This window comes from Myotis yumanensis, unplaced genomic scaffold (genome assembly GCF_028538775.1).
Source record: "Myotis yumanensis isolate MYYU_CA2020_CCGP unplaced genomic scaffold, mMyoYum1.0.hap1 SCAF_1, whole genome shotgun sequence".
Classification (NCBI taxonomy): Eukaryota; Metazoa; Chordata; class Mammalia; order Chiroptera; family Vespertilionidae; genus Myotis; species Myotis yumanensis.
The window spans coordinates 135,298,697-135,324,535 of NW_027223752.1; the positions used below are offsets into that span (position 1 = coordinate 135,298,697).

Sequence of the window (25,839 nt, forward strand, 5' to 3'; positions counted from 1 at the left end):
TCCTCAGAAAGAGCACCTGTTCTTAGGTTTCTGGGGCCTGGAGGGAAAACCTTAAATGTCTGGCAATTGAAGTCTGAGTTTTGTTGTGTGCTTCTCTGTCGTTAAGTGCAGGCACTGTTTACAACATAATCTTCAGTGTTGTCTCAAGCTTCCAAGAGCCATCCAAAATGCTATCTAATGACATTCCTAGGACTTTAGACAATAATATTATTAATAGCATCCAGTTAAATCCAGGTTCTGAGGATGTAACTAGATGCTATTTAAAAGAAACTGAAGTTCATCAGGTCATTTCCCATTCCACTGTGGTTTCCACACGTTAATATATTGCTCATTCTTGACACCAGACATATCTTTTATACTGTTGAATATTAATAATCTCTGCTTCCCTGATTTTTTTAGGTGACCTTTCTCTCCTATTCTTTTAATAAAGGAAAACACTCCCTCTGGTCCTTTGGGGGGGCAACTATTTGATTGAACGGTTTCTAAATGTCTGTACATCTTGCAATGACTGTACACGTCTTTTTCTTCTTGATGTTTTTTTCTATTTTTTCTCCAAAACGTGTACAGTAACTGAAAAATGTATTCACTTCTTTGCCATCGCCAAGGGCATTTGTAGGTTTCCTGCCCTCCTGACAACATTTGAGTGTGTTCAGGAAATGCTGTTTGGAGCCCGAGGCTGGGCCACATGTGTGCGCTGGGAGAGGGGATAGAGGGGCTGCAGGGCAGGGAGGACCAGCATTCTGACCCACTGCCTTCCCTGCCAGGTGGGCACGTGGAGGGAACGCTGCCCTGATTGGTCCCTCGTAACCAGGTGACCACAGAATGTGTTCTGGTTGGCTGGGGCCCGCCAGGAGCCCTGCCTTCAGTTGAGAAGCAGCTGTGGGAGGCGGTGGAGCTTCGGCTGTGCTCTCTTCTTGCAGTGGTTGTGATTCTCAGCAGTTGCCTGATCAGCACACCTTTTAAATACGTGAGACTGCTGGCTGTCCTCACAGACTAGTCAACTCTGTGGAGGCGGCAGCAGCTGACAGCTGGGCGGGGGCGGCAGGGGCCCCTGGGTTTGCCCTTTTGGGGGTTGGGCGGGGCGGGGGGTGGTTAGGGGGACTGTTGAGTGAAGGCAGTGACAGCAGCGCGAGTAGAGGTTCCTCATGGGAAACAAATTCAGCTGCTGCCTGAAGCCCAATGCCAGCCCCAAGGTGGGCCAGAGCTTGGAGTGGGTGAATCCGCACCCTGAGTCTGATGCCTGTGAGGTGACTCAAGCTGCCTGGGCACATGAGGACTTGGGTCTCCTGTTCTGCAAATGCCACCCTGTGCTGCGCCTCAGTAACCGGCAAACGCCCAAAGGTAAGGAGTGGCAGGGGTTCGCTGATCTCAGTCACACCTCTGGGCTCTGCTGACCCCAGGACCCCCTAGATGGGCACCACCTCAGACTCCTTGCCTTCTTTCTGGCATCCCGAACCTTTATTTCCCCACCCCCGTCATGTCTGGCCAGTTTCTTTCCCTGTTCAGTACCCAACTACCCAGTTCTTTCTTCCATCCCCATTCAGCCTGAGACACTCCAGTTGGCCCATCCTGTTCCTGGCTCTCTGTAGTGTCTCCTGGGACTCCAGGAAGAATTGTGGGTATATTCTCTCCTTTTTCTCAGTGAAAACTTTAACATCCCAACTTCCAAGGTTCCATCCCATCTCCCTGTCCTTATCTAGCCTTTTGGTTCTTAGTGAAGGAATCAGGTAGGGCCCAGTGATACCCTTGTTTCCACCTGTTAAGACAGTTGATACTCTGAACAGTTCTGCTGCAAAGATTTTAGGGGTTGTTAGGTAAACTCGAAATCGATAACCGACATAGAACCTATATAGTGTTATTACATTGGCTGTTTTCAGTTGCCTGGATAGAAGCTATTTCTTCCTTCCAACTTATAATTTGAACACAGAAGGAAATGGTGGGAGAGGGAACTCAAAATTTCTCGAATCATGTGAAATGTTACTGCCAGTTCTACAGAGAATAGTTGCTTGTTTGTTTTTTCACTTATAGCAGAACCCAGGGAGTTCTGATTACTTTGATATGTCAACATTGACACAAAATTTCCTCAGTCTTCCTTCAGTGACCTAACAGACTTCCCTGTCACATTGTTTGTCCTAAAGGAGCGGGGATGGTTCACAAGAGTGTTGGTCAAAAGTTTCTAAAGAGAACACACATATGTAGACTTTAGTTTGTAACATAAAGTCTTGGCAGTTAAGATGTAAAATTGTGTGCAAGAATGTTTGTCCTGATCGTCTCCTATACTGCCAGTAGGTTCCTGTTTAACTGTAAGAATGTTGAGGTCAAAGTTCTGAAGACCAGATGCCTGAAGAGGGGTTTGGGGAGTGGAGAAGTGGGAGGAGAGAGGGAGAAGAGTGGAAATATGGTACTTGGTTTAAAATAATTCTGGGTAACAAATATAGCTAATGAAGACTGTGATTTGTGAAGTAGGAAACATACATTTACAAAGATGTTAAAGCCTCTTTGGCCCTTTTTATTTTTCATTTAAATGGTAGAGATTATTTCATAGAGAAAACACATCATAGCTCTTATTCTATTTAAACTCTAGTTTAGCTTTTATTTTCTTTAAAAGTTAGAATAATTAAGCCTAGGGGTTCACCTGGATGGTCGCTATGTCTTTATAACTGAAAAGTACTCCCTGTTCAGTATATTAAAATAGTATGAAAAAACGAGCAACTTACTTGAATTAATGAATTGTACCTTTAAACACAAAACAAGTGAGAACCTGTGAAATGTTCTGTTCACTCTGTTTGGTGCTATAAGGTAAGCCTCTGTCTGAGTGGTTTTATAAACCAGTTAGTAGATGGGTAGTGTTGGATGAGAGACCAAAATAGGACCTTTATATATTTAAGATTTACAGCTCACTCCCATGTATAGCCCATTTGGTCCTTCTAACTGCAAGCAAGTCCCGTGTATATTCTTCTATTGCTGATGAAGAAACTGAGACTTAGAGATGTGAACGGATGTGTAACCAGCTGCTGAACAGGACAGGCTGACATGCTGGTGATAGATGTGCCAAATTCAATTTGTTGATGCATACAGCGCTCCTTAGAATGGAGCCTATATGTTATAACCTCTCCCCAAAGTGAGCCTATTTAACTTGCTCCAGTCTTGATTATTTCCATTTGAAATTATTGTATACAACTCAGAAACAACAATTACCACTCCATCTATGTCTAAAACAGCAACAACAACAAACTGATGAACAAAATAGATCCAGAGACATAGAAATATGAAACAGCTGATGAATCTCAGAGGGAAGGCTGGATTGGCTGGGTGGGTGGGACTAGATCAAGCAAAGAATGCAAGTGAAAACTTTCACATGTATGCGTAACCCATGGACACAGACAGTAGGGGGGTGACGGCCTGGGCGTGGGCTAGAAGGGGACAATTGTGGAAAATAGGGGACATCTGTAATACTTTGAACAATAAAGATTGAAAAAAAATCACTTTGATGAAAGTATAAAAAGTCACTGTCGTGAAAGTTTCCCCGTAGATTAAAGCATTGAGCTTTTATACTATCCTTTTAAAGGTGCCACGATGAATAGCCCCAAGTAAGCCACAGCTAACTAAATAAGTTCATTTTGTGAATGGAGTTAGAATTAGCCAAATGGCAAAGAACATTTGCCAAATATAGCTCATGATTTGGGCATATTTGATATATTAGCAGGTACCTGACAATAATTGGCCACAGTTTAATTTGAAATGTGCTGGTAATATCAGTGTGAAAGATAGTGACTGTATTTCTAATTGATAAGTTGAAATGGGGAAACACATAAATAATCCATACATTATTTAGGTGCAAGTTAAAAAAAAAGTCTAAGACATAGCCGGGTTTTACTGCACATGTATAGCAAGATTCTGCAATTTTGAATTTACTGAGTAGAATTTTTATATTGTTGCCTTTACTAAAATTGGCTGATTACCATTACTTAAAATGTCTTCCCATGCCCTAACTGGTTTGGCTCAGTGGATAGAGCGTCGGCCTGCGGACTCAAGGGTCCCAGGTTCAATTCCGGTCAAGGGCATGTACCTTGGTTGCGGGCACATCCCCAGTAGGGGGTGTGCAGGAAGCAGCTGGTCAATGTATCTCTCTCAACAATGTTTCTAACTCTATTTCCCTCTCCCTTCCTCTCTGTAAAAAATCAATAAAATTATTAAAAATATTCTTCCCAAAAGTAAATGATATAAGTTGATGTGTAGCTGTTTTTTAAATTAGGAATTTTTCTACTCAACAAAATTGTATGCCTTTTCTCTTCTTCCTTCAGGTTTAATCCCTTCTGGCCATCCTGGGGCTGGCACAATTTTCCGGAAGAAATGTCAAATGATTGGTAAGTCAAGATAGGATTGAGGTCACAGGTTTTTGTTTGAACAAATAAAAAACATTTCAGTTGTTTACATATGAGGATTGAATTTGTGATCTTACATAGTGCTCAAGCACAGAATCCTGTCCCACATTAGAATTTGAAGCTATTCAAACTCTCTCCCCTATGTAATGCTGCCAGAGTACCTCAGAGGAACAGAGCCCTATGGGGTTCCCAGAAGCCAAGCAGGAGCACTTGCAACTATGTCAATTTCCTGTGTCCTGTTTGTTTTAGGATAAGAACCAGAACTGTAGGACTTTAATGCTTCTGCTTGCCTGCTTATTTCCTTAATGTTATGTTCAATCGAGTTTACTTGCTTAAAAAGGCACAAGGATCGAGGCTTTCCGTTGATTGTGACAGCAGAAGTACAGGCAGGGAAGGGTCCATTTTATTTGAATCCATGCAGCTCAATACAAAGTGGGGGTTTTAACATGCGTTTTCATGGCACGTGTGCATGACTGTCTGGAGCTGATCATTTTGGTTAGGATTTCTGCATTTCTCAGTTTCTTCCAGAGCCAGGGGCTGCTCACCTGTAGAGAGAGGGTGAGAGAGTAAAGGAAGTGCTATCCCATGCCCCTCTCCTCAGTCCTGAGGAATGTGTGCCTATGATGCCCCTCCCATGTTAAAGGAGGCAGAATGGGAACCAGAGTTCAGCCCAAGACCCTCTTTGGAGCTTTTATTTTTCTTCAGATCTTTATTGGAACAAAACGATTTTGTGTGTTGTACACTTGTTTACTTAGGTTAGCCGCATCATTTTAAAGTTTAAATTGGATAGGTTACTTTGCAGTTGAGTAGAGATGCATTTAATTTCTTAGTAAAATATTCTAGGTGGTTACCTAAGTGGTTCAGGATGCTTGCAGGTGCCTGGCCAGAAACTGGTTCTTAGAGCCCTCAACTGTTAGATCCTCGTGGTTCAAGTACAGAGGGTATCCATGTAGAAGTGGAAACTCTGACTGAGTACTGGCTCAGAGGCACAACAGATAAGCTTTTTTGTTAGCCAAGTTTCTCCCCTGGCTTTGCCTTTTGCCCTTTCCTTCTGGACATGAGAGACTTTTATTTGTACCTAAAACAGAATATCCATTAGGTCAAAAGTGTAAAACTTAGTTTTAAGATACTGCTTATGGGACTCATCTTGCCAGGTGCTTTAAATTTTCAATTTTGTTGGAAGTTATAAAAGAAATGGAATAAAATTTGTTTTTATCTATATATATAAAAAGCCAGCGACTAGAACACCGTAACGGGTGGGGTCTGGCCAGTCGTTTTGACGCCCACTTTGGCCAGCGAACTGACCAGATTGTGGGGGGGGGCTGCCTGGCCAACCTCCTGCAGCCCCTACCCCAGGCTGGCCCCACCCCTGCTGGGCCCCCACTACTCTGATTGGCCTGCAGCCCCTCCTCCAGGCTGGCCCTGCCCCTTATTACTCTCACTTGGGGGCGGGGCCTTCTGGCCAATCACCCATGGCCCCTCCCCACAGCCAGCCCGGCCTTGATCAGGCCCCAGTCAGGGCAGGCTGGCCAGCCAACCGTCTGTCATTTCCTCCTCTCAACAGGCCCGCCCACATCCATCCTAACTGGGGCCTGGCCAGCCAGACTCCACCAGTGCACAAATTCCTTCACTGGGAATTGTAAATTAGTAATCTTTCAGGTAATAAGTAACTTCTGTTTTTCTGTGGCATTTGTATCAGTATTGATCAGTTCATTCTTTGTATTCTTAGTGGGAGGAAAGAGGAAGAACAACTATTTCTACCACGTACGTACATACTGGAAAAGTTATGTAAGAAATTAATAATTTGAATTAAAAATTGTCTGCCATAATTGTTAAAAATCTGTTATGAGTCCAGTATCATTAGCAAGAACCTGTTTTGGAAGACTTTCTTAATCACTTCTGTTACCTTAATTAACAGGTTTACATATGCAGGAAAGTTTTGGTTTAGTAATGGTCATTTTTTAAGGGGTTCTGTCCTTTAAGTTAAATGTCAGTAACATGGTTGTGATATAAAGATCTACCTTAATTTTGTGCCTTAACTTTTAATTTTGTTTTTTAACAAAAGTAACAACCATATCATAGCTACGGCAATTTTTGTGTTATCTATTGACTTGTTGTTTTAGCAGCTGACAGCTTAGCTTCCTCCCTCCACTGTGGTCTTCTTTCCCTCCTTCTGTTCTCCCAACATGTATCATGGTTGTTAGTAAATCTGAATCAGTGTTTCTGTTATCATGACTATGCAAATGTTTGTTACTGTTGAGCCCTCTAGTTCTCTGGCTGTGCCTTTTCCTTGTATGCCCTTCATTCTTTTGATCAAAAAATGTATACGCACTCCGCATGATTATGTTGGTGTTTAGTAACTTACTTGAGTCCCCATGCCAGTGATTCAGGCCCTGGTGGGGGGTGAGGCCTGTGGGGATTGGCCCGCTGTGGGAGCCGCCAAGCGGCACTCCCATTGTGGGAGTGCACTGACCACCAGGGGGCAGCTCCTGCATTGAGCGCCTGCCTCCCACTGGTCAGTGCACATCATAGCGACTGGTCATTCCACCGTTTGGTCGTTTTGCACATTAGGCTTTTATTATATAGGATAGTTCATTTTCAAAATTTGAAAGAATCTTCAGGAGTGAATAATTTTGTGAATACCTGTTATCAAACTGATGACCATTCTGGTCCAGGCACTGCTAACAAAACTAAACAGTGGAATTGCAAATGTCAAGAATTAATATTTTAGTCGATATTTGTGTGCCCTCAATTTGTCACCTATTGCCGGTTTTCTATCTCCCCATTTAATAAAAAGGCTAGTCAGAGTTTAGAATAAGTTTCCTTTATTCAAAGCATAGTCTGACTTTACCTATTATTTTGAATCAATTAAACCTGAAAAGGAGTGAAAATTGAGTTATCATCTGTTAAAATGTGTATTCATTTTTGGGACCCCCTGGATTACTGAAATTTGAGCACTGCTACACTTCATCAGAATAATCCAAACCCCTCTCCCTCGTCAACATGATCTCACGTAGTCAAAGGCAGCATGTAGGCTGGTCTCTCTGGTTTCAGAAATAACTGCTTTATATCTAACAATCTAGTAACTTGGCAGAGAAAGATGACTGTTGGCAAAAACTCTACATTTATGCTACATTAACATAATACCTACTAAGTTTTCCTTTTTATGTACTGGAATTAATTTTTTTAGTGTATTCACTTCTTCTTTTCTATTTTTTTTCCCGAACATGCTGTGACTTTTGTCACAGGCCTGTCAAAAATATTTTCCACTTACTGACCATATTTGTTACATTTGTCATTGGAAGCCATCTCCCTAGCCTTTTGTTATCCTCCTCTACTATGCACTTGTTCTGTGAAGGCCTGCTCTGTGTCTGCTTTGAAGCATATTTCTTTAAAGTCATCTGGGATCTCACATACTGCTCTCTTATGTTGGATCCCCGATTTCTTAGATCAGCGATTTTCAACCTTTTTCATCTCATGGCATGCATAAACTAATGACTAAAATTCTGTGACACACTAAAAAAATATGTGTCTTACCAATCTAAAAAAAAAGTATAACTGTGATTCATTCACTTTTGGCATCTATTGTGGTGTTGGTTGTTGTCTTTTTGTTATTTGACAATGTAAGGGAAAAGGTCAGTGCCCCTGCCCAAACAGTCAGGTATTGCATTTTGTAAACATTCTTGCCACACACCAGTGTGCTGGGTGGTACACTGGTTGAAAATCTTTGTCCCGTGTTTATGTTTTCCTCCGTATTGTTATTCTCCGTTGTTTCACTGAAGCACTTTTTGCTGGGAAAGGATACATGGGCAAAAATTGTTTGAAGATCTAGCCCCTCTGAAATGCCTCCTACTTAACAAAGCAGAGAATTCTAAGTTGAAATTAATTTTTGCAGTTCTAAAGACATTTCTACTGTTTTCTCATTATAATGTTGCTCTCAAATATATTGGCAACGTATGATACATTGTATATTTGCAATTTCAGTAATTTCCTCCACCCTTTCTTCTCTGGAAATATTTAGAAGCTTATCTATTCCTGGGATTCTAAAATTTGATGGTATGTGTTGGTATGCACCTCTTCATTTAATTGTGGCCATCAAGACTCCAGGTCTTATCTACTTTCCGGGAATATTTTTGTTTCTTTTATACATTCTTTATTCCTTCTTTTTCCTAACATTCCCATTACTCAGACATTGGAACTCTTAGACCAGTATTCCTGGATAAATCTCTAAATATTCCCCCCTCTTATTTCCCATTTTGTCTTTTTCTGCTTCCTGGAGATTTCCTTCACTTTGTTTACCAACCTCCTTTTTTAAACATTTTTATTGATACCAGAAAGGAATGGAAAAATAGAAACATCAATGATAAAAGATAATCATTGATTGGCTGCTTTCTGCATGACCCCTACTGGGGATTGAGCCCGCAACCGGGGCATGTGGCCTTAACCAGAATCAAGCCCGGGACCCTTCAGTCCGCAGGCCAATGCTCTATCCACTGAACCAAATTGGCTAGGGCCACCAATACTTTATAATTCTGTTTTGTTTATCTAGTTTTTAATTGATAGTGTTCTCTTATATCCTGTCATTTTTCGTAGCATTTCATTCTTTTACCCATGCAATGTTTTGCTTTTCTGAGGTTTATTTATTTATTTGTTTGTTTGTTTACTAGAGGCCTGGTGTACAGAGTCATACTCAGGTGGGGTCCCTCGGTGATTGGGACCGACGGGGGGAGGGGGGGCTTGCAGGAGGGAGGGACCTTGGGAAGTTAGCCAGCCAGCCCCCCCTTATTGCCAGCAGCAAGCAAGGCACGGTTAAGGCACGGCCAATTCCATGAGGAATCGGGCTCCCTCCTCCCTCCTATCTGGGTCCGGTGTGCAGGTGAACCAGATTTGAGGATGTCAGGACCCCAGGTGCAAGGTCTGGGTCAGTGCGCATCATAGTTACCGGCCCATCGTCCAGTTGTTCCGGTTGTTAGGCTTTTATATAGAGAAAAATTTAATCCTGACCTAAAGATAGTTTTCTATTGGAAACACAAGGTGTGAGCATAATTTTTTTTCATATTTACTCCAGAATTTCATTATTTCTTTTCTTGTTTAAATAAGTCTTTATTGTTCAGGTCATTACAGTTGTTCGTCTTGTTTCCCCCGTTAGCTCCCCTCTACATGGTTTCCACCCCACCCCATGCCCTTACTCCCCCATTGTCTTCCTCCATAGCTGTTCAATTTTTTCCAGTCTCTTTCTGCACCACCCACCCCCTTCCCCCCAAGAATTGTCAGTCCACTCCCTTTCTATGCCCCTGATTCTGTCTGCCAGATTTGTCCACAGTAAAGGTACTATTTACCTTTTTAAAAATAAAACTTTATTGTTCAGATTATTACAGTTGTTCCTCTTTTTCTCGCATAGCTACCTTCCACCCAGTACCCACCCTCTGTCCTTACCCCCCCACACACACAGCCCTCATCCATAGGTGTAAGATTTTTGTCCAGTCTCTTTCTGCACCACCACCCCCTTTGCCCCTTAGAATTGTCAGTCCACTCCTTTTCTATGTCCCTGATTCTATTATATTTACCAGTTTATTCTATTCATTATATTTTTTATTGACTTGTTTTTTAGATTAACTTGTTGATAGATATGTATTTGTTGTCACTTTGTTGTTCATAATTTTTATCTTTACCTTTTTCTTCTCCCTCCTCTTCTTAAAGAATTCCCTTCAGCATTTTGTATAATACTGGTTTGGGGGTGATGAACTCCTTTAGCTTTTTCTTATCTGTGACGCTCTTTATCTGACCTTCAATGCAAAATGATAGCTTTGCTGGGTAGAGTAATCTTGGTTGTAGGTTCTTGCTATTCATCACTTTGAATATTTCTTGCCACTCCCTTCTTGTCTGTATAGTTTCTGTTGAGAAATAAGCTGACAGTTGTATGGGTACTCTCTTGTAGGTAACCAGCTATTTTTCTCTTGTTGCTTTTAAGATTCTCTCTTTGCCTTTTGATCTTGGCATTTTAATTATGATGTGTCTTGATGTGGTCCTCTTTGGATTCCTCTTGTTTGGGGTTTTCTGAGCATCCTGGACTTGTAAGTGTATTTCTTTCACCAGGTAGGGGAAGTTTTCTGTCATTATTTCTTCAAATAGGTTTTCAATATCTTGCTCTCTCTCTTCTTCTGGCAACCCCATAATTCAGATGTTGGTATATCTGAAGTTGTCCCAGAGGCTCCTTACACTATCTTCATATTTTTTATTCTTTTTGCTTTATGGGTTGGGTGTTTTTAGCTTCTTCATATTTCAAATCTTTGACTTGACTCTTGGGATCTTCTAGTGTGCTGTTGGATCTCTCTATATTATTCTTTATTTCAGTCAGTGTATGCTTAATTTCTAATTGGTCCTGTTTCATATCCTTAATGGTCTCACTAAATTTCTCGGGGGTTTCTAGATAATTCTTGGGTAACGTTATAACCATGGTTTTGAACTCTGTATCCAGTAGTTTTCCCTCCTCCATTTCTTTTGATTGTGACATGTTTCTTTGTCTTTGCATTTTGGCTCCTTCCCTGTGTTGATAGAGTGGTTTTGTGTGCCAGGTATCCTATAGGGCCCAGTGGCTCAGAATCCCACTCACCTGAGGTCAACGCTCTTGGTGCACCCCTTTGTGGGCTTTGTGTACAGTTTTGTTGTAGTGAAGCCTTGACTGTTGTTGGTATCACTGGAAGGAATTGACCTCCAGGCCAGTTGGCTGTGATGACCAGTTGGGTTAACAATAGGAGAACTGCTGTGCTGGAGACAACCTTATGAGGCAGGACTTGCTTCAGTGAGTCTTTGATGCTCACTGAGTCTGCTCCCTGAGTGTGTCTCTTATGAATCTGTGGGGTTTTAATCTGGTGTGATCTCACTTTGACCACTGCGTACACTGGCTCTTGGATTTCCAAGGAGGTGCAAAGTCAGCCACTGCCTGAGGCCAGCCAGCAGGAGCTACAATGAGATCTGCAGATTCCTCCTCTTTGTTTGGGGTTTGGAGGTTCCCACATGGAGTGCAGCTGTGATGCAGTGCAGGCTGCTAAGGAGACTTAGGCCTTCTTTTGGAAGCTCTGGGGTTCTTAGACCCAGTTGCAGTTTGTTAGATTAGGTTGCAAAAGGTCAGGCCATTCATATGCAAAAGCCTCTGTGCACAGCTTTGGTGAGGTTATAAATTGGGTGGAGTGTAGTCTCATGGAATCACAGGGTGGTGCAAACAGCAATGGTTGCCCATCAGCCCTGCCCCATTAGGTTCCTGGGTCTCTGTGTCCCACGGCTTCATGCAGGAAGAATGATCACTGCAAGCACCTCTGTAAGAAACCCGCCCTCATGTTCCGGCCTGATGCCAGACAATCCAGGTTCTCCTCATATGAGTGTGGGTCCCCAGATTCTGGCCCAGTACTGGACTTCAGAGCATTCGGGAGTTTGTATCTCCCTCCCAATTGAAAAAGACAACAGCATACCCAGTTGCCAGTGCATTTCACGTGCCTCTGTACCTCTGCTCTTCTGCTCCTCTGCATCTCCTACCAGTCTAGATGTGCTTTTCTCTTTCCCTCTAGTTGTCGGACTTCCACTCAACCAGCCTTCCAGTGGTTCTGGATGATATCCATTTTGTCTTTTAGTTGTTATTTTGATGTAGTAGTGGGAGGCAGCAAATACAGGCGTTTACCTATGCCGCCATCTTGGTTCTCCCCTGAGCAGGAACTTTTAACTCTCAGGGCTACACTGCAAGATTTGGGGTCTGCATTCTGAGCCTGCCTTGGGTTCTGTAAGACAAACTGGCTTTCTTACCCCTATTCCAGTCACTCTCTTTAGACACTAAAGCGTGCTTCCTCTGTTTTGTTCTTATACTTTCGGTAGCTTTTTTATGCCTTTAATTCTAATGACATATCTCTGAAAGAAAGGGGAAAGGAAATGGAATTGAGGTCAATTCAGAAATCTCAAACTTACACATTCTAACTCAAAATTAGAACTTAGAACTTATATTTAAAGTGTAAATCAAAGTTTAAATTTTTAATTCAATGAAGTTAAAAATATTAATTCAGAGAATATTTTTGGTTACTTCTATAGTTAGAATACTCCATTTTTCTACTAAAGGCTTGGTTAAGAGTTCTATTCAAACTGCATTTCATCAGATTGTCCCATTTCTGTGCCACATAGATGGAGCAGTTCCCATTAATGCATATAAGTGTTAGAAATTTTAAGTGATTCAGAAGTCATTATTAATTCTTAATATCCACAACTTGTGAAAAAGTAGAGAGAAAACAGTAAAGTTCCATTTTATTTATTAACTAGATGCTCGGTCCTTGAAATTCATGCATGGAGGGGTGAGGTGGTCCCTCAGCCCAGCCTGCACCCTCTCCAATATAGGTAAACTGGCAGTCAGACATCCCTCTCACAGTCCGGAACTGCTGGATACTAACCGCCTGCCTGCCTGCCTTCCTAGTTGCCCCTAACTGCTTCTACCTGCCAGCCTGATTGCACCCTAACCGCTCCCCTGCCAACCTGATTGACACCTAACTGCTCCCCTTACAGCCCTATCACCCCAAACTGCACTCCCCTACAGGCCCAATCACCCCAAACTGCCCTACAGGCCTGGTCAGCTCCAATTGCCCTCCCCTGAAGGCCTGGTCACCCCTAACACCCTCCCCTGCAGGTTTGGTCACCCCTAACTGCCCTCTCCTGCTGGCCTGTTCGCCCCCAAATGCCCACCCTGCCGGCCTCATCACCTTCAACTGCCCTCCCCTGCCAGCCATCTTGTGACAGCCATCTTGTGACTTCCATCTTGTGACAGCCATCTTGTGACAACATCACGTGACACTACCTAGGCTTTTATTATATAGGATATGTTAAGATGAGGCAGTAGGCAGGATTTCAACAGGTACTTGATAGTAAGGTTTGCGTTGTCACTTAGACTCCCAGGCATGATAATTTTTCTAGCCTTTGCTATTGAACTTAAATCTAAGGAACCCTGGGTTATCTGTTCTATTCCATTAGTCTATATGTCTTTTCTTGTCCCAGTACCAGGCAGTTGTGAGAACCATGTCTTGCTCATATAGCTTCATTTCTGGTATTGTGATCCCTCCAACTTTGTTCTTCTTTCTCAGCATTGCTGTGGTTATTAAGGGTATTTTTGTATTCCATATAAATTTTAGGAAAGTTTGTTATCAATCTTTGAAATGTGCAATTGGTGTTTTAATGGGGATTGCATTGATTCTGTAGATTGCTTTGGGTAGTATGGACATTTTAATAATGTTGGTTCTACCAATCCATGCACATATTAGGTTCTTCTATTTGTTTAGATCTTCCTTTACCTCTTTTTTCAATGTCCTATTGTTTTCTGTGTTGAGGTCTTTTACCTCCTTAATTACATTTATTCCCAGTGATCTTAATTTTTTTGGTGCATGGATAAATGGGATTTTTTTTTCATTTCTCTTTCTGTGAGTTCATTATCCTATATAATAAGAGAGAAACATGCAAATTAACCATCTCTCTGCTATGCCCAAGCCATGCCCACAAGCCACATCCACAAGCCAATCTGAGTGACTATACAAAGTATCCCACAAGGATGGAGGTTAATTTGCATATGCCTGTGTCAAGTGCCCCAGGAGGCGACGGTGGCCATGGCAATGGGCTCTTGTGACCTTCACCAGCCCCAGGAGGCACGCCAAGCCACACCCAGGGGCTCTCAGGACTTTCACCAACTCTGGTACCGTCCTCTCCACTATGCTCACCAGCCAATCAGGATGAGGGTCCCCCTTTCCCTCCCACCCCCATGCATGAATTTCTCCACCGGGCTACTAGTCTATATATATAAAGAGCCAGGGACCATAATGTACAAAACAACTGAAGGGATGACCGAACACCACACTTCACATGGAGCAGGCTCGGGTGAGCAGGGACTGGTGAGCGGGCTGAAATGCTGACCTCTCAGAAAATGAGAGAGACAGAGCTGATCAGCTGCTGTTGGTGCTGTTGTGGCCTGGAAAGAGAAGCAGGGTCTGATACACAGCCTCCGTGGCAGCTGCTGATCAGCCCTTGCCTCTCTCTCTGGGCCTCACCAGCAGCCGCAGCTCTCTCTCTCTGAGAGGTCAGCAGTTCAGCCTGCTTGCCAGAAGCCTGGGGTGGCTGCTGGTCAGCCACACCTGTCTGATCAGGCCCGGAGATAGGCCCAGAGATGCTGACTGGCATAGAAACTGACCAATCAACCAAATCTGGGTGAACTGAGAAGAGCCAATGGCTGCCTAGGAGGCAAAGATTTTGATTCTGACTGGCATAGAAACTGACCAATCAAAACCTAATCTGGATGAACTGTGAAGGCAGAACTTAAGGTGGGGGCTGAGGAGAGGTTTTAAGGCAAAGGTTGTTTGGTGTAAGGTGTAAGAAAGTGGTTCAATTTTTTAATGACCAGTTTGGCTGTACAGTGCATACGGCTGCCTCTCAATCAAGATATAGTGATTATGTATTTTTGTCTGCCAAGTGCATCTCCTCCTGCTGAAAAAGGCTTCCCTCCCCACCCCCTTAAAGCAATCCTATCCTATATAATCTAATGAGAGGGTAATATGTTAATTAGACTGGGTTGACCCACCATCTTCTGGACGTCCAACTTTCTTCTGGACCAAGCAATGGTGGTGGGGGCCAAGGCAGATGCAGTTAGGGGTAATCAGGTCAGTAGGGGAGGGCAGTTGAGGATGAGATCAGGCTGGCAGGGGAGAGCAGTTGGAGGCAACCAGGCCAGCAGGGGAGGGCCATTGAGGGCAAGATCAGCCCATCAGGGGAGGGCAGTTGGGGGCAATCAGGCTGGCAGGGGAGGGCAGTTGGGGGCGATCAGGCCAGCAGGCAGAAGCAGTAAGGGGCAATCAGGCAGGCAAGCAGGCGAGTGGTTAGGAGCCAGCAGTCCCAGATTGTGAAAGGGATGTCCAACTGCCGGTGTATGGATTGGGCTTAAACGAGCAGTCAGACATCCGCGAGGTGTTCCAGATTGGAGAATGTGCATCTGGGCCGAGGGACACCGCCCCCAGTGCACCAATTTCATGCACCATGCCTCTAGTGCTGCTATGAAAAAGAAGGAACTTTTACCATTTGCAACAGCACAGATGGAACTGGAGAGCATTATGCTAAGCGAAATAAGCCAGTCAGAGAAAGATAAATATCACATGATCTCACTCATATGTATGATATAATGATGAACATAATTTGATAAACAGGAATAGATCCAGAGACAAATAGCAGTGGGGAGGGGGGAGAGGGGGTAAGAAGAGAAACCAAAGGACTTATATGCATACATATTAGCATAACCGATGGACACAGACACTGGGGTGGTAGGGGTTTGCCCACACGGGGTGGGAATGGCATGGGGAGTCAATTGGGGAAAAAGTAGACATGTAAAACTTTAGACAATAAAAAACAATCTACACTAATAAAAGAGAAACATGGTAATTGGCGTACGACCGCTACCCTTCCCATTGGCTAATCAGCGTATCCTTATGCAAATTAACTGTCAGCCAAGATGGCGGCCGGCAGCCATGCACTGAAGCGAGCAGGGAGGTTTGCTTCCTCCAGGAACTGCAGACTCCAACGTTCCCCGCCTCCCTTGCCGGCCTCTCAACTGCAACTCTAAGCAACTATTACTATGTTGCAAATAAGAAGCTGAACAAAAGCGGCTTTCAGTCAGCCCCGGACTCCAACACTGTATCCATGTTTTCAGCAGCGAGGCCTCAGAGCTAAAGCTGGCCCAGAATAAAAAAAAAAAAGAAAACAAGGAGCAGTTGGGAGCTTTTAGTCAACTGCCAGATGGAAAACAGCCTTCAGCCCCTCACCCAGACTGGCCAGGCACCCCAGTGGGGACCCCCACCCTGATCCAGGACACCCTTCAGGGCAAACCAGCCGGCCCCTACCCGTGCACCAGGCCTCTATTCTATATAGTAAAAGGGTATATGCCTCCCGGCACTGGGATCAGCGTGACAGGGGGTAGCGCCCAAACCCCTTGATCAGCCCTGCTCTGTGCCTGATGGGGGGAGCTCCCCAATCCCCCGATTGCCCTGCGACTCTCTGTGTGACAGGGTGCAGCGCACCAACCCCCTGATCGGCCCTGCTCTGTGTGTGACAGGGTCGAACCATAACCTCTCCATTGGCCCTGCCCTGAGTGTGACAGTGGCGGTGCCCCAACCCCCTGATTGGCCCTGCTCTGTGGGTGATAGAGGGTGGCGCCCCAACCCCCCTCCACGGACCTTGCTCTGTGTATGACAGGGTAGAGACATAACCTCTCCATTGGCCCTGCCCTGAGTGTGACAGGGTGCAGTGCCCCAACCCCTTGATCCGCCCTGCTCTGTGTGTGACAGGGGGCGGTGCCCCAGCTCCCCTATCAGCCCTACTCTGTGAGTGACAGCGGGGAGCTCCTCAACCCCCTGATGGGTCCTGCTCTGTGAGTGATAGGGAACAGCGCCCCAACCCCCTGATGGACCCTGCTCTGTTAGTTACAGGGGGCAGCGCCCCAACCCCCTGATCTGCCCTGTTCTGTGCGTGGTAGGGGGTGGCGCCGCAACCTCCCCGTTGACCCTGCCTTGAGTGTAACAGGGGGCGGTGCCCCAACCCCCCAATCAGTCTACCCTGAGCGTGACTGAGGGTGGCATTGCAACCTCCCGATCCGCCTTGCTCTGTGCATGACGGGGTGGCGCCCCAACTCCCCAATCGGCCCTGCTCTGAGCCTGACCAAGGGCTGCACTTAGGGATTGGCCTAAGCCACCCGGGAGCAGGCCTAAGCCAGCAGGTCGATATCTCCCGAGGGGTCCCAGACTGTGAGAGGGCACAGGCTGGGCTGGGGGACCCCCCCCCCAAGTGCACAAATTTTTGTGCACCGGGCCTCTAGTGATAATAATAACTAAGTAAATCTAACAAACCCCTTCCCTTTCTTGAAAAGATTGTAAAAGTCAATCTATTCTACCATTTGTTCTGAATGAGTGAACATACAGTAGGATTTTTGCCTAGTGTATTCTAGTGACCTACTGAAATACCTACAAAGACTACCTTGTCATTAGCATTTAGGCTCTTTGATTCTTTTTTAGTATTTGCATTTTTATCTCTATGTTTTTCTGTGGAGTTTATTGAGGTTGTACGCTAGCAACAGTAAAGTTTTAACCATAGAGAACAATTGTTTTACATATTCAAGCAAGATGAGAGAAACATAATCATCTGGCAGCCAGTATATCCAGGATTTGCTATGAGGTTTAATTCTGCCACCATAGTGGGTACTAGATACTTGGTACTGGAAATTTTGAAAAATTGGGAGTAGACCTGGACTGATGGGGAAGTACTCAGTGTTGCTTTGATTGGACCTAACAGTACTATACTGTAAAGTGTTGTTTTACTAAATGAACCCCCATAGACCTGTGAGCCCATGTCTGATTAAAAATTTTCAGTGTTTTAGCACTATTTTCAAATAGAACACAATGTACATTTATAATGGAAAAAATTTAAATAGCGGAAATGGGAGCAAATATCACCCAAAGTTTTACTAATTAGTTTATATTTTGGTGCATTTTTTCCTATTCTTTTTACTCCCCTCTATATAGGTTTCTGGTCATAATTGACTTTATTATGGTGTATTATATGCCATATTGCAGCTGTATAGTAGTAAACCTTCCATTTAGAAAAAAAGTATTTGATTGAGTTTTCATATTTTAAGCTGTATTCGTCTGATGAGATCCCAATAGTAAAGTATATGTTAACTGCATGGCTTAAGAAACATATCAGAGTTTTAGCTATAGTTAAAATATTTCTAGCTTGAAGGAGAATTTATTCCTCTAAATAATGATTGTTTTCAAATTATGCCATCTGGTGCTTCTGGTTACTGAGGAGTCAGTGGCTTTAAAGGGAAGCATCTGAAACAGGCAAAATGATATTTTATCTATAACAATAAAAGTATAATATACTAATTTGACCCCACATCCTCCCGGACAACCAACTTCCAGATGGAGACAGGGCTGCGAGGGAAGCCTGGGTCCCGGGTGCCAGAGGGAAGCTGGTGCTGGCAGCCAGGGAAAGGAAGGCCTACTCCTGCATGAATTTTCTGTATCTGGCTTCTAGTATAATATAAAGATATTTCTGATTATTGGATACTGGAAGTTTTAAAATGCTCTGCATTTTAAAAGATATCAACCGGATAATCTCCCTTCCTGCCTTTTGTGTATATGAGGGATACCCTGGTGGGAAAGTGTGACAGCATGATGAAAGCTATTTTATAGGAATATGAGGAAAGAAGGCTTATCTGAATTAGTTTATAATAACACAAGAAAACTGATACAGTAGGCAGTGAGGCAGACAAGAACAGAGTAGGAACGATAGGCCAAGTATGTCACCAAAGTAGAAAGCTGTTGGTGCCTAGCAATGGGCAAAACTGGGAAACCAAGTATTGTAGGGTGGGACCTCACCCAAGGGTGACCTTTCCTCCCTTAGCATATCACCCGTCATGCAGTTTACAACCCCTGAACTTTCATATCGCTGGTCCCCTCATCTTTCCTCCCCCAGCAAATGGACACCCTTAAAGAGAAACAAGGGTCCCAGTGAATAGTCTCATACAACTTGCATGCATGCCCTTGCATCCTGACTCCCATAGCATTAAGCCCTGAGGACAAAAGAGGTTCTGGCCTGATTCTAACAACCTTAGTAACAAAGCCTCAGGTCTGCTGAGCTTAGAGACAGAGTTTTGGTCAAAGTAGAAGTAATATCTAGGCCTCAGTTGGTTTCAGCTTCAGGCCCAGCTTAGGTCCCCTAAGACCGTCCCTAAAATTTCTGCCTTTAGGTAAAAGCCTTTAAGATGAAGGACCCAGCACCTGTGCTCTCTCTCCCTTGAGCATGCCTGTAGTTTTCCCCGCCCTCTTCTCAGGTGCTCTCACTCTGGAGCATGCCCATGCCTTCCCCCTCTTGTTTCCCTGGGTGTGTATATTCTTCCTTTCCTTCTTCTAAGTTCCAGGGGCCCTTCTTCTGCCTCTGTAACTTGTGTGTGGAGCCCATGCAGCAACACTGGCTCACTTCTACCTCTGTGACTTTCTAAATATACTTTCTCTTATAATTTAAGTTCTTGGCTCTAAATTCTTCCTCAGCCAAACTCAACGACAAAAGTCAAACATCTGGTGCCATTTTGCCACTAACAAAATGAAGCTTATTAGAATGTTGGTATTCTGTCATATTAAAGACTACTACTATTACTTTCAACTACTTACAGTGACTAGAATTGGGTTTTGGTTTTACTCTAAGAGGATTTTTGTAACATCGTTTGGGCTCTTTCCGTATTTGATTATTGCTGTATTGTTGGGCTCTTAAATCAATGGATACTTCTAAAAGACATGAATATTTCTAGTGTTTTAAAGATAATTTATTCTCTAGCATATCTCAAAAAATCATTGTCATATGTCTGACACCACTGCAGGTAAATTCTAATTTGTCTCAGTAGTAGGATTTGCCTTCCAGTTGCAATTGATTTTAGACAATTGGTCAAATACTTGTCGCACGCCCAACTTGCCCCAGATTCTGTGCTGAGAAGGTTGGATGTATAACAGGAGTGAAAGTCCTGTCTTCCCTAGAGAAGCTCACTTTTTATGAGAGGGATGCCCTGGAAGCAGTTGATACCGTGTAACAAGTAGTAACTCAGATGTGTGAGAGTAGAGAAAGGGAGCAGTTGTGTCGTGTAACTGTTGGCAGAAATCTCCTGGAGGTATCTGGGAAGTGGGGTTAACCTTGCTGAGAAAAAGTGGAAGAAAAAGGCCTTGTAGTCAGAGAGAGCATCTGAGTTAGGCAGAGTCCTGATTAGTATCATGTAGCTTAGGGAATCTATATATATAAAAGCCTAAGCAACCGAACAACCGGTAGCTGTGATGCATACTGACCACCAGGGGACAGACACTCAATGCAGGAGCTTCCCCCTGGTGGTCAGTGTACTTCCACAGCCAACGTCCCACAAACCCTCCCCCCACTGGCCAGCCAGCCTGATGGCCCCGATGGCCTGGCCAATCTCCCGCAGTCTCTCCCTTGGGCCGGGCAAACTCCCATAGCCCCTCCCGCCAGGTGACTTACCAACCCTTTGCAGCACCTCCCACTGACCAACCAACTTCCCATGGCCATAACCCAAGGCTAGTCAACCAACTTCCCACGTTTCCTCCCTCCAGCTGGCCCCAATGGCCCTGATTGGAACCTCCAATGACCCCTCCCCTGGTCAGCTGGCCCCAATCGCCCCGATTAGGCTGCCTGGCCAACCTTTCATGGCCTGTCCCGCCTGCCAACGTCCCACAGCCCCAATCAGCCCTGATTGAGGTACCCTACTCGTACATGAACTCATGCATTGGATCTAGTTTATATATATATCTAAAAGCCTAGGAGACCGTTACAACCAGTCAACCAGTCGCTATGATGCCCACTGACAACCAGAGGGCAGACACTCAATGCAAAAACTGCCCCTGGTGTTAATTGTGCTCATAAGCCAACCTCCTGTGGCCAGCCAACCTCCCATAGTCCCACCCCTGGCTGGTCGGCCCTGATCAGCCCGGATCAGGACTGGGCAAGACGGCCCCAATCAGCCCTGATTGGCGGGCCAGGCCAAGGGACCCCTTACCTGTGCATAAATGTGTGCACCAGGCCTCTAGTAGAATTTGTAATATCATGTTAAGTACCTTATTATCTGAGGTTCTCTTTTGAGTAATGTAATAATAGTCTTATTTCAATATGAGGAGAGAGTTAAATTCTCAGAGTTGTTTGATCTATTTTTGGATGTGAGAGAATCTTAAAACAATACTTTTTAATTCTCAAGGTAAGGAAACTGAGGCCCAGAGAGAACTCTGGTCCCTAACTTGTGAGCCGCAGGCCAGTCCCAGCACACACACACCTCTGCCTCAGATACATGTATTTTGTCACACTGTCTCCTGAACTAACATTTATTATTGGCTTTTATGTACTTCAGTAAAAGCTCTTGCTTCAATATTATAGAAGGCAGTATGTCTTAATGTAGAAAATAAATAGTAGAAATAGAAATCTTGGCAGGATTCATTTCTCAAGGAAAAAACACTAAAATCTTATTTTAAATGTTTTACATTGTTATAAAGGGAATTAATCATAGGTGTTTGCCAAGTTGGATTATAGGTAGTATGTCCAGGGCAGCATTTTATGACCCCTTCGTCAATTCTCATCGTTGGAAGTGAGAGCATGCAGTGTGTTTACTGCAGAGCTGAACATGGTATTGCACTGAAGCAGTTCATAGGGTATGAGAACAATTGTAATGCTTAATTGTCTGACATTTTAACCGAGGAAATACACACTTTTGTAGGTTTAAGTTACTGTGATATTTTCTCCTCTTCCCCTTCCCCTTCAGGTGTCTCCTGGTCACCTTAGGGAAAAGTACAGCTCGTGTGCTACAGTATTTGTAGACAGCACTATTTCTCAGTCTGATTTGAAAATCACCTTGCAGTGGTGAGTACAAATAGGGGACAGAACCCTTATCCTGCCCATATGTACTTTCATTTGATTGTCCTTTTCAGTGCTCAGGTTAAAACACTGGTGTCAATTATATATTGATTTCCACTTCCATTTTAATCTTAGAGTGAATGGAAGAAGGGAAACCCACTTAACAATTGAAAAATCCCCCCAAAAGTGTTTATCTTTACTTGAGGCATTACTGTTCCTGAGACATTGTTGAACACAATGAAAGGAGAGGTGTGTTTTACTGAATGTTTCTGGAATAAAGTATTTCTTCATGAGATACAGGCCTAAAACCATGTGTACTACCCTGGAAGCTGCTCTTGGAAGAAGGGACAGCTTGTCCCCTACTGGCACCAGCATGTATCTGCAATTACAGTTCATTGGATTGTGTCAGGTTTCCCCCATCCTACTTTCTTTTTTTCTGCACTATTTCTATATTGAAATGCACTCTCCTTCCAGGAAAAATGCATCAAAGCAGTCTAAAGGAACAACTTTTCAGGATAATTTCTTTGAGGATTAAATTTGTTCAACTGAGGTTTTAATTTCATAGATGAATTAAATTTAGTTATATATATATATGTATAGATATATATTTACACATCTTCAAGAAACTACATTATATCGATCCATATATAACAAAATCAAAGCAAAATCATGAGAGAGGTGAAGTTTGGGAAACATAGTCACAGTCAAGTTTACGCTTAAGCAAACATAACAGTGTCATGATGGTGAAAACTATTCATTAAATTCTGTGAGTTCATAGTCCACAATTGGAGATGCACTTTAAAAACACCCTAATATGAAACTTTCAAGCTTACTTAAGAGCAAAATAAAACCAAACTAGGATGTGGAGCTTCCTGAACCCCATTGGTGCTGTCCAAGGATCATTATTGGTGTCTCTACAAGATGAGAGGGTTGACTTTCCAGAACACAGTTTGGGAAATTCTACCTGAAAATATTAAAATCCTCATTCCTGATTTTATTTTTCAGTCCTAAGACATAATTTATTTATAAACTTAATTTTGTTTATATTGTATCAGCTTTTTTGGCTAATTAAATTCTCAGTAACTTCTACTTTAATTATAACAGCCAGTTAACAATCATAATAATGTAAGTTTCTTCTCTCATAACAACAGTTGAGATCAAATTGAGTTTCAGCAAAACTGGAGCCCGTCTTTCTCTAAAGTCCTGAGCTTTGGCACCCAACTCACAATCACTGAGTCTTTTTCTTCAGTCTGGCCACTAAATCCGGGAGTAAAAACCAGTCCTTTCTGGCTGCATTTCATAGCTTCTTTTGAATTAGATGATTCTGGTGTTACAATATATAATTCAAGAGTTGTTTTGAAGATTAGCCTTACTTAGACAAGTGGGTGTTACGCCTTTTCCCTCCAAATTCGTCTAATTTTTGGAAGTACAGTAAATTTTCATTTGCTCTTATCAAGTTTTGAAAATGATCATTCAGTACATTTACTATTGGTAAATTAAAGGTTTAGTGAGAATATTAATAGAGCTCATTAGCTTTTAGGAATGGTTTTGAAAAACTGTTTATTCTGGGGTAATAGTGTATTGTTCTCAATGTGATGGGTGAGCCTTATTAGAATCACTTACGCAATTTTTGTCTAAATGTGTCTCTAAACACATGCATTCCATTTCTCCTTCCCTAACACACTCTGTCACTCTCACAAGCCTTCTGATAAGCTGAGGAGGGATGGAAGGCATTTTTATGTGGAGAAAAGCATCTGGGATGATTTTGATTTTAACTCTACTTCATGTGTTCTCAAACTTTGCTGCACTTTGTCATCCCCTGAGAAGCTTCCAAAGTTAACCAATGCCCGTTAAATCAGAGCATCTCAAGGTGGAAGGAGGCAGTTTGTAAAACTCCTCTGATGATCCCAATGCACAGCCAAGCTTGGGAAACACACTGCCTGGTTAGAGGGTAGAAGAAGGAGAACTGCTTCTCACTCTTGGTGGGACCTTGAGCAAGTCAGTTTTAAGCCTTGGTTACTTTCTCTGTAAAATGGGTTGCTGAGTTAAATATCATCACAAGTTCATTGGTTCCTTTCAGCTTATATGCTTCAAATTCTATGATTTTAAAATCATTTTGAAGATGAAACTGTTTGAAGCACTATAGAAGTGCCCATCTTTGATGCTAACAATGCTGCAGGCCTTTGTACAACTGCTAATATTCTATAACCTAGTTATAAAATTCAGGTTTGCTTTTCCTCAATTATTTGGAGCTTCATTTCTGACATTTGGGGCAAAGAGAAAAAGCATATAACTTGATCTACAGCAATCCTTTGTTTCATGTTACACAGCATCTGGGAATAACATAGGGATATAGGAACTTACGCAGTATATGAGGAATTACATCTGCTCATTAAAATTTTATTTAAACTAATTTGGAAATAAATGTTTTTAATACTACACGGTGTATAATTTTACTTCATTGCATTCTTATATTTGTCATTATATTTTCTTAACAATTATGTAAAAGTGACCTTAAATGATTGTCTTCAGTATAGAGCATTTTATTTAACTTTAGGGGAAGAAGGAAAATAGGTGGGCAGGTGGAAAAACTACTGTGGCTTAAATTTAAGCATGTGTACAAGTAGATCTAACTTGTACAGGATGAAGGGTTCTCTGAGTAGAAAGGCAAAAGGTAGGGCAAGAGTGTAATAACTTATATGTTATAATGATCACCCAAAACATGTCTTCTAACAGCATATTCCTTAGCATTTTGGTTTTCCTAATTTTAGTAACTGACAAAGAACTACCACAAGGCAGAAAGTGCTTGGGCGATACTTTCTGAATGAGGATCTCATGGCCACTGGGCAGCTGGGATGGTCTTCCCCCACCACAACCCTTTTAAAACCTGTCTTCAGACCTGACATAAAGTCAATTGTTACTTTTTCTTTTCTCCACAGCCTGGCACTAGCAATATATTACCACATAAAGAAGAGGTGAGTTTTAAAACCAGTCTTGTTATTCTAGCTAATAAACTTACAAGATATAAAGTTAGTGTTAGATTTTAACTATGGATATTATTGGAGTAAGCTATAGTGCTCTTATTACATTGTTGAAGCGAACCATTTGTTTTAGTCTTAGGACTCCTAATGCATAAGTTATTGAGGATCCTGAAGAAAATTTGTTTATGTGGTTTATATTGATATTTACTGTATTAGAAATTAAAATTGAGAATTTAAAAATGAATTCCTTGTATGTTGAAACATGGTTTTTATAGCACTGTTGAAATTTTGAGCAGGATACTGCTTTGTTGTGGCGGATTGCCTTGTGCGTTACAGGGTGTTTACAGCTTCCCTGGCCTCTCCTCACTAGATGCCAGTAGCATCATCTTCCCAGGCCTCATTTTGACAACAAAAGCTGTATCCACCATGGCCGAATGTTTCCTGGGGGGCAGAAACACCCCTGATAGCAAGTCATAGTGGTAACAAAATTCTTTATAAAAGAGAATCATTTTCCACAATAAATTGGTCGAATGGAAATTGTGTCACTTATTTACATTTTGCAAATCTCTTTATGTCTGGTTCAACAGAAGACAGCTGATTCTCACTTACACTCTGTCTTCAATCCTTAGTGATTACCTCAGTCATCTCAATAATTTGTTTTGAATAAACAATATGCAGACCCAGCCTCATGTATCTTTATGGCTAGAAAAGTTTGTATTTTCAAAGCCTTCAGATAATTTTCAATATTCTTTGATACTCTACCAGAAGTCCACAGAAGCTGTCTTCTGAAATTAGTTACAATGGAATTTTAAATCCTATCCTTGAACTTGTACTAAGGTCTCTGTTAAATTAGTACCCATGCATACATCTTCTATGCTAAATGAATCTCTTAAATTGTAAGTAATTTTCTAATAACATTGTGCATTGGTCATTTGGAAAGTATCAGCTCACATTTCTTTTTACAGTATCAAAACTCACTTTTGTTAGGTAGCATCACATAACCACCAGTCTTCCCA

The 25,839-nt window shown here is 42.8% G+C and overlaps 1 protein-coding gene across 1 annotated transcript in view; it reads left to right on the top strand.

Moving 5' to 3' along the window:
* The first annotated feature begins 1,145 nt into the window (after positions 1 to 1,145).
* LOC139015588 (cyclin-Y-like protein 1) overlaps positions 1,146 to 25,839 on the top strand; it is a 37,935-nt gene continuing 13,241 nt past the window's right edge. The window contains exons 1-4 of the mRNA XM_070423394.1: positions 1,146 to 1,341; positions 20,629 to 20,699; positions 21,751 to 21,848; positions 24,782 to 24,817. Coding sequence (XP_070279495.1) covers positions 1,146 to 1,341; positions 20,629 to 20,699; positions 21,751 to 21,848; positions 24,782 to 24,817 — 401 coding nt within the window. The remainder of the gene's footprint in view (positions 1,342 to 20,628; positions 20,700 to 21,750; positions 21,849 to 24,781; positions 24,818 to 25,839) is intronic.